This window comes from Suricata suricatta, chromosome 13, assembly GCF_006229205.1.
Source record: "Suricata suricatta isolate VVHF042 chromosome 13, meerkat_22Aug2017_6uvM2_HiC, whole genome shotgun sequence".
Classification (NCBI taxonomy): Eukaryota; Metazoa; Chordata; class Mammalia; order Carnivora; family Herpestidae; genus Suricata; species Suricata suricatta.
The window spans coordinates 6968124-6977261 of record NC_043712.1 but is presented as its reverse complement, the minus strand read 5'-3'; the positions used below and the strand labels follow the sequence as shown (position 1 = coordinate 6977261).

General features: G+C 48.8%; 1 protein-coding gene and 1 pseudogene across 1 annotated transcript; one reads left to right on the top strand and one right to left on the bottom strand.

The window, feature by feature from the left end:
• Window positions 1–834: 834 nt before the first annotated feature.
• Window positions 835–1255, bottom strand: LOC115276317 (annotated as a pseudogene).
• A 4710-nt stretch (window positions 1256–5965) lies between these two features.
• Window positions 5966–8398, top strand: LOC115276957 (neutrophil gelatinase-associated lipocalin-like). Its single transcript, XM_029921073.1, has 5 exons — window positions 5966–6124; window positions 6340–6377; window positions 7720–7799; window positions 7944–8063; window positions 8283–8398. The coding sequence occupies exons 1-5, from the start codon at window positions 5966–5968 to the stop codon at window positions 8396–8398; spliced, it is 513 nt and encodes a 170-aa protein (XP_029776933.1).
• Window positions 8399–9138: the final 740 nt, after the last annotated feature.

Sequence of the window (9138 nt, the reverse complement as noted above, 5' to 3'; positions counted from 1 at the left end):
AACTCAGTGTACTTTTAAAATCCATTTATTTTAATCTTATTCTATCCTGACCACACATAAAATTTTGTTTTAAAGGTTTCCCTTCACAATCTTTCTACAAATTTTCTTTGCATTTAGATTTTTGTCCCAAGTCATTTCTCTCCAAATAACCAGTATCATTTAGGACAAAATTACTCTCTTTTACTTTCAACAAAAACTGATTTCCATTTCTTATAACTTTCTTTCATATCTTCAACTTTTCTACATACAGAGCTGCTTTTCTTACTTTTATAAGTTTAACTACATTTAGCAGAATTTTAACTCTTAGAAACCTTAGTCTCCAGTGCAAACTAAGCACTAGCCAATTGTGAACTCTATGTTACATCAGAATTTTTTCAGACGGCAAACATATGAATCCATTAAGCATAAAGCATGTTTTGCCACAGATTCAAATATCTTTAGTTCTCTGCAACAAGTCAGAAGCACAAACCTACATATAGTAATTAGTGTTTTAGCTACTTTTCTCATTATGTATCCAATGAATTCAATCTCAATTTATCATGCAAGCAAAGCTTTAACGTTTGTTGGAGGTTACCAAAGACTTTGAAAGCTATCTTAACAATTACCCATGAAAACTTTGAGGCAGACTTAATTAACCAGCATTTTAAGTCACCTTTTTGCTGACAAATTGCAACAGAGACAATTTGACCTTTAGAAAACCTTAGGTAGAAAAGTTTTATTATTTAATGCTGATAATTCCAAAGACATGTCTATTTTATTTTATTTTTTTAAGTTCTTAGTTTATTAATCCTCTCGTGAAAAATCTGCACAATCACCAGAGAGCCACAGCAGAATTTTTGCTCCTTCTGTTGTCCAATCTCCAGCTCACTTTTTGCCAGCACCAACATTGGCTTTTGCGGTTCCCCTGACTTTCCTCATTCTGTGCTTGCGTTCCTCTCGCTGTTTTCTGGATGTCTTTTCCTTCTCATACAGGCCATGTCTTGCAAGTCTATGTTTGGGTTCGTTTTTCTTCGCATAATCCAAGGAATCATAAATCATGCCAAAGCCAGTTGTCTTGCCACCTCTGAAATGGGTTCTGAATCCAAATACAAAGATGGCGTCTGGTGTGGTCTTGTACATTTTGGCTAGTTTTTCCTGAATTTCTGTCGTAGGTACTGTTGCCTTTCCAGGGTGAAGGACATCAATGACCATCTGTTTCCGCTGAAGTCGTCGGTTGGTCATGAACTTCCTGGTCCGGATAGTTACGGTGTCGTTGATGATGGCGGTGGAGCTTCAAGCAGCCGGGGAGGAAAAGAGAAGACATGTCTATTTTAAACCAACAAACTTAAATTCATTTAAATACCAAATATGCTCCATCTGTGTCCATTTAAAAGTTAATCAATTTGTTCCCCATTGTCTATTTTTACCTGGGGCACCAGTAGGGAAATCTGAAGTGGGTGCCCTTCCCTCCTCCACATCTAGGGTGGGAAGAGAAGCTGATGGTGCCTCAGGCATTGAGGCCACTTATGCAGGCTGCACCCCAGGTGGTGTGGAAACTGGAGGGCTGGGGAAGGAAGGCAGAAAAGGCAAGATACCACCAGGAGGTAGAGAAAGAGGGTTTCTGGTTTGAAATCTTGTCTGCTGGGACATGTTCCCTTCCACCAACAAGTGGAAATATGCCATCCATGTCAGGCCAGAGAAGACAGGGAATTTTCCCAAAATGAAGAGAGTTTTGGCAGTTGCTCTGCATGGGAATATTTCTTAAAGTCCCCATTCTGGGGTAGACTGGCCAGAGACAGTGGCTCTAACAGTTGATTTTGAAGAACTCCTCTCCTTCTGATATCCTAGATGGGGTCCTTCCCAATGTATGGTGTTGCAGGACAAACATGAGGGAAGAGGTTGTTTTGTCTGCCTGGCTGCTCCCCTTGTGGGGATTTACACAACTCTTAGTATAAACCCCTGACTTGGATCAGGCCTCTGTGGACCTGATTCTGCCTTGGGACATATGAGAATCACAGGGTAGGAACCACTTAGGCTCCATAGCTGAAACTATGGAACAGGGACACACACACACATTCAGAGAGACTGCAGACTTCCACCCAGGATTTCCCTGTCCTGTGTGTGGACTGTGTTGCCCAAGAGGTAATCAAGCTCCCCTTCTGCCTCTAGGGCAGGCCTGAATTTAGTCCTGGGTCCCCAGGGACACTTAATTGATCCAAGGTCCTGCACTGGCAAATTTTTCTGATTCCACCAATAGTCTATCGGGAGCAGCAGGGGTCAACTATTGTCAGGCCCAGCGAGGGTCAGGGTCCAGAGGAATCACCAGTGGCATGCCTTTATTTCCATTGCAGAGGCCCATGATAAGTGGCGTATCCACTGACCTCAAACAACAGTGGCTCAAAGGGCCAACATGGCTATCGGCTTTCTGGCCAATGCACCAAAATATTACAGCAAATGCTCGGTGCCCAGGAAGAGATAAGTGACAGTCACTCAGGGAACCAGAAAAGACTGTTTATTTTGCACCAGTGCTGGCCCAGTAGAGTCACCTCCAAAGGCTGAGCCCCAAACTTTGGTATCAGCTTTCTTTTATGATTGGGATGGTAGGGAGTTGAAACACAAAAGCAAAAGGGAAGGGGGCATTTGCCAGTGGTGCTACTCCAGGAGGCAGGAGGTAAGCAAGATTACAGAAGCCAAAAGCATGCAAGAGGAGTATCCAGTCTCCGAAATCTGGTTGGCCCCTTTTGTCTTGTTTCTTAATAGCTTTTCTTCTCAATCTAAGTGACATTCCAACACATACAGTCTTCACAGCCAACTTCCTAGGAAATGGTCTTCACTGGGTTTATATTCAATCAGGTACTGGTTTCACTGTCTCCCAGGGGAGGTCCCACAACCAGAAGCAGCTAGACTAGAGATGTGGAAGTGATCATGTTAGACAATTAGAAGAAAACCTCACACGGCAGTCTTAAGATTGGCAGCCATGCTAGTCTCTTGGGTTTGCCCAAGCCCAAGACAGACAACTATGTATAAAGACAGGAATAAAGAGAGGGCATCAAGCTTCTGGGCCCTTTTACCATTCCACCCTGGGGACTTGATTCCAGCCAAAGGGCAGGCTTTCTCCTCCCTGTAGAGCAGCCCCGGACAAGAGGAGCACAGACTGAGCAATGGATAGGAAAGTGTTCCGATAAGACCATACTCCTTGAAAAGCCCCTGAAATAAGAATAAAGGAAGAAAAGAGAAAGTACTCACCAAGTTTGCACCAAAGTTCAGAGTCCAGATGAAAAGACTCACACCCCCACATTGTGCACCAAATGATGAGGTTTAAGAGTGGAGTTGGAGGAGGTTCCACAGCCAACGGTGAAGAAACAATTTTTGAAGGTGTCTTTGGTGCAAAAAAAAGTCAAAAGGGAGGGAGGCCTCCAGAAAGACTTTGACATGTTAAAGAGGACTCCTAATCTACTTGAGGCCTTGCTATTGTCAAGCTAAGGTTCTTTTACCTCTAGTAAGGCATTAACATTAGGAACGGTAGGGGTTTCTGGAGAAATGTTGTACTCTGTGTTGGCCTCAAGTATTTTCACTGGGCTGCAGGGTATCAGGGAATTTAATTTAATTTTACCTGCCAATTTTTCTTGCCTTACTTCCCCACATCACCATGGAGGGGAGAGTGTCAATAGGGACTCTAGGAAACTGAGTCTATAAGCTTCTGGAGATGAGACTATTGATAAGAGAACATTTTTCTTCTAATTTACTAAGATATTTGTAAACTGATGGAGACTCATGTCCTGCATGACTGAGATGTCTATCAGTTAACCATTTGTTTTCTTTCCTTTCTTTTGTTCTTGGGCAGCCAGAGGAATGTCATATATATCCCACCTGGGGTGGAGGGATTCTGGCTTACATACTCCCTATGCTTTATGCTCCCTCTTCACCCAGAAAACCTTCTCTTAGGGCCTACCATCCAAAGCCCAGGCTAGGGGAGTTTGTTCCTGGGGCAGGTGGAAGAGTCAATGAAGTCTCCAGGAGTCTCATCTGAGGTCAGTGAGCCCTCAGATCAGCCTTGGATAAGGCATTTGACAGCTCGGACCCTCATGGAGACATCTAGGAAACAATGCCCAGGGGCTGGGACCCATCACTGCCTCCCATGGAAAGCCAAGCCCCTATGAGGAAACTGCTTTCCTCCTGGACAAAGTTGGGATCAGCCACAGAGGAAACATTTCTGACGGCCAAGGCCTAGGCCCCTGGGCTCCACATCACAAGACTATGGGAAGAAATGGCAGATGTTATCAGAAATCTCTCAAGGATGAGGCTGAGTCCTTGCACTCACTATGACTCAAAGTACAGAGTCCAGAGCAGCAGGGTAGTGAGCCTTCCTTGGGGGCCCAGCTACCCACTCCTTTTGACACAGGGCAGATGCATTTCCCCTTCTGTCTCCCACCAGGATAAAGCTGGGATTGTAGCCTCAGAGTTCTGCTCTGTCAAGCTGTCTCATTTGTGGCTGGCAGGTCCAGCTTGGGCTTTCTGTCCACCAGGCCCACAGGAGGGGCCACGTTCCTTACAAGTCAGTTGAGGTCTGTTTCCAACCTGCCTGTTGGGCATGGACAGGGGGAAGGACTGATTCATGGTGGGAATGATGGGGCTTTGGAATGGTGGGGTTTCGAGCTCAAAGAATTTTTGAGACCTCTTTGGTGCACAAAAGGTGATTTTATTAAAGCATGAGGACAGGACTCTTGGGGGAAGAGCTGCACTGCGGTTGTGAAGAGTGACTGGTTATATACCATTGGGTTGGGGAAGATAAAGTCAAGAGGAAGTTTCTAAAGGGATTTTCATATGCTCGCATAGACTCACACATTACTGGAGGCCTAGCTTTTGTCCTCTAGGTTGTTTTGTCCTCTAGCAAAGAATTAATGTTCAGACAGTAGGGTATTCCTGGAAAAATGTGATACTCCATATTTGGCTCAAGTAGTTGTCAATGGGCTACAGGTCGTAAGGAAATTTCACGCCATCTGACATTTGCTTCTTGCCATGGTTCCCCATATCACTTTAGAGGAAGGGTGACGTTGGGGCTCCTGAAACTGAGTATGGTTTTCTGGAGAGTAGGCTATTGATAAGATTCCTTTTTCTCCTCATTTACTAGGACATCAGTAAACTGATGGGGACTCACGTCATACAGGGCTGTGATCTCTATCAGTTAACCATTTGTTTATTTTCCTTTCCTTTGTTCTTGGACAGCCAAGAGTGCCTGAAATGTCACACAGATCCTTCCTGGGGGAAGGGACATACTAGTCTGTGCTTTGCCTTCAGCTTGCTTTATACTTCCTCATCAGGAACACTCTCTAGTAGGCCTTTGGAGGTGGGGGGGAGGGCAAGGGTTCTCACACTGTGCCAGGGCCTGGTTGGATCCCTTGCAAGGCTAATATCGGGAATCCATGAGCAGCACAGGGTACATTCTGTCCTTCTATTCCAGGAACCTCCTCTTTCAGCTGCCTTCGTGCCCTGCCCCTTTGGAAAACCAGAAAGCAGCATAGGTTCTGTTGGTGAGAGTCATTCTCTACTTTCATGAGGTGCAAGAAGGGAGCCCCACTGCAGTTACATTACCCTGCACTAGGGCCCCAGCTGAGAGACTTCTGGAGGTCATAGATGACTGTTGATCTAGATCGGAGACCCTTGTCCTCCCACAGTGCCAACAAGGGGAAGACAGTGTGGAGGGAGTCACTGTCCTTGCCAGAGATGTGGAGATACGGGGAATACATCCTCTAGCTTCCTGGACCTTCCTGCCACTCATCTTGCATAACCTTGGCCTGGGAAAATGGCAGAGAGCTTGCCATGATCTTCAGCACGAGTTGTTGGCAATTGCCTCACCATTTCAGGTCTGGGAAAGGATAAGTCGCTCCAACCTGAGGTGAGCCATTGGCCACAAAGACCATAAATAGCATCCCCCCAGAAGCCTCCTCACTCAAATCCTCTGTCAAACAATATCTAGAGCAGTGCCATGTTCCTCAACCCTGAAGTCATGGTCCTAGGTCTCCTGTGGCTGAGCTTTACCATCCTTGTGGTCCTGCAGATCCAGGCCCGGGACTCCCCCCCAAACTTGATCCCAGCCCCGCTTCTGCAGATGCTCCCTCTGCAGCCTGACTTCCAGAATGAGCTGGTAAGGAACCTGGAGGGGCAGCTGCAGGGAGGCCCTGGGAAGAGTGTGAGGAGAGGGGAGGAGAGGCAGGATGGGCTCAGGCTTCAGCTCAGTCTGCGGTTGGGTCCCCTGATGGAAGCCACAACCCATGCCCTCATCTGCACCCAACCTTGTTGACAAGAGGGTCAGATGAGCAGAACTCCCCTGGTCCACACTCTCTTCCATAATCCCCGCAGTACATGCAAGTTGGGTACATCTTCAGGACCTCTACATGGTGAGGAAACTGAGGCTCAGGGATGCCAACTGGCCACTTGCCAAGGGCCACCCTGTCCCTGACACACTCAGGGCTCCCACCTAGCCTGATGAGCCCTATCTCCTGGCTACATCAGCGCAGCCTACATGGGGTTTCTGCAGCCCAGTTACAGGGGCTTCTGGTTCAGGGTCAGGCTGCCTAGAGGTGCTGCAGGCATGGAGGAAGTAGGTCTCCTGGGGGTGTTCCTGGCTCTGCCTGTCATCAGCCCCCGCTGTAGTTCCAGGGTAAATGGTACGTCTTAGGATTGGCAGGGAGCGAATTTAATCAAGAAAATCACAGCATGTTTACAAGATGGCTTGGGACCATCATGGCAGGGCTGGTAGACTGAGTCAGAGATATCTACCTCTTCAAGAAACAGTAACCCATCACATGGCTGCCTGGAGCAGAAGCTGGTGGGAGGTCTGGGGGGAGAGAGGCCACAGTGACAGGGGCCTCAGGTACTGGGGTGGGGCGGGTCTGGCTAAAGCAGGGAGAAGAATGATGGTGTGCAACCCAGGAGACGGATCAGTCATAGGTGGGAGATGACCAGAGCAGAGACAGATTAGGACCTAGAGAGAGGAGCCAAGGATTCCCCAGCTCCTCTGCATTTCTGGCTCTGGCATTTGGGGATGGGGTTAGAGCATCTGTCATGGAAGGAGCAGAAGGGCAGGTGTGGGAGATCACCTCTGGGTGCCAGGGGACCATATGGGATGCAGGTATTGGCCCAAAAGCTAAGGGAGCCTTTGGCATCCAGAAGACTGGAGCCTGAGTAGTGATTCCACCAGGAGGGGTTACAATGGGAAGCCACAATATAAGAATAGGGGACAGGGACACCAGGGTGGCTCAACTGGTTAAGCCTCTGACTCTGGCTCAGGTAATGATCACCCAGTTCGTGAATTTGAGCACATCAGGTTCTGTGCTTACAGCTCAGAGCCTGGAGCCTGTTTTGCATTCTTTGTCTCCCTCTCTGTTTGCCACTCCCCCACCCATTCTGTGTCTCTCTTTGTCTCTGTCTCTCTTTCTCTCTCAAAAACTAATGAGAATCTTAAAAATGACTTAAAAAATATAAGGGACAAAGGCTTCAGGTGCGGGGAGACAGTATAGAATGAAGGCCACCAAGGGGAAATAGCCCCATAAAAGGAAGGACAGTAGATGTTAGAGAAAGAGTCTGAGCAGGTCAGGTGTCTCAAGGCAGGGTAGGCAAGAACAAGCAGGGATAGGCTCAGTGGGGAAGAACCAGACCCCTCTCAGGGGTGAGGTGCAGGCATCCTGCTTGGCAAGGTGGGCTGTCCCCCTCTTACCCACCCAACTCTTGCTTCCACAGGAACCGGCGCTATGACCAGTGGTTCGGAACCTTCATCCCAAATTGGCAGCCAGGCCAATTCAAACTGGTCAACCTTGAGCGTGAGTCCTAGGTGAGGTGTGTCTTTGGGGGCACAGACCTCTCTGCCTCTCCACACAGGGATCAAACTGTGGAGACTGGGGAGGAAGCAAGAGCTCCCTCTGCCCAGCCAGAGCGGGGGTGACCCCTCACCGTCCCCCACGCAGGTTACCCTGGAATACAGGACTACACTGCACGAGTGGTGGCCACAGACTACAACCAGTCTGCCATGGTGTTCTTCAAGAAATATCACAACAACCAGGCATACTTCAACGTCAACCTCTATGGTGGGTCTTAACTCTCTGGGACCCGGCTCTTGGCCATCCTAGGGGAGAAGAGGCCCAAGGCACCCAGCCCCGAAGGTCCCCTTGACTCCAAGCCCCGGGAGGCTGAAGGGAGGTCTTTCCACAGAACCCCTCATGAAGAAGGAGTCTCAGGCCTCATTTATACATTCAGCAATAATTATGGAGCCTTTGTCAGCCATTCACCAGCCATTTTGGCCACAGGGAGGACCAAGAGGCTGACGCAGGAGCTGAAGGAAAACTTCATCAGATTCGCAAAATCCCTTGGCCTCACCGATGACCACATTATCATCTTACTTATACCCATTGGTAATCATTAGCTGGAGAGAGGAGGAGGGCATATGGGGACTGCCCAGGGCTAATGCTGCCTCATTAGGGAGGTGGGGAGAGAGGCATGCAGGTCCTGCTGCAGTGACTAGAGCCCCAGGAGCCACTTCATGTTCAGAAAGACTCTGCCACATCCAGGATTCTGGGCCCCAAGTGATCCTCCCTCACAAGAGCTTGGATTTGCACACCTTGGGCTATGGTTTCTCAGCCTCCTGACCTGGCCACTTACCATCTACCCTAGCCTATTTGTCCTGGACCACCTACCCCTTTGCCCTGGGATTGGCTCACCACTGAGCCACCAAGCAGGAGTGTGGCTGGGACTCACCTGCCTCCTTTGGAGAATAAGTGTCACTAAGATCTGCTTGTGCTCAGGTCTCTCCCCCAGTTCCCTGCCCCATCATTCAGCCCCCAGTTATACCATCCCTCAAGGGAACCCCAGAGCTTCTGTAGCTGGAACAGCGTGGGGCTCAGGGCACCCAGGGCAGTGCAGAGACCCTGGAGGAGGTCAAGGGTCCCTGACACACAACTCTGCCGATGCTGACCACTCTGTCCCCCACAGATGAGTGCAAGCATAAATGAGCAAACGTGCGGCAAGTAAGGCTGGAAAGGGGGCTGATGGGAGCCAGAGTGCAGCTGGGAGGGGGTCCCAGGTCTGCCTTTGTCCCCCCTGCCCTCTTTGCTCGCCTGACTCCTTCTCAGGTGCCCTCTGACTCTCTCCACCCCATCCTCCTCA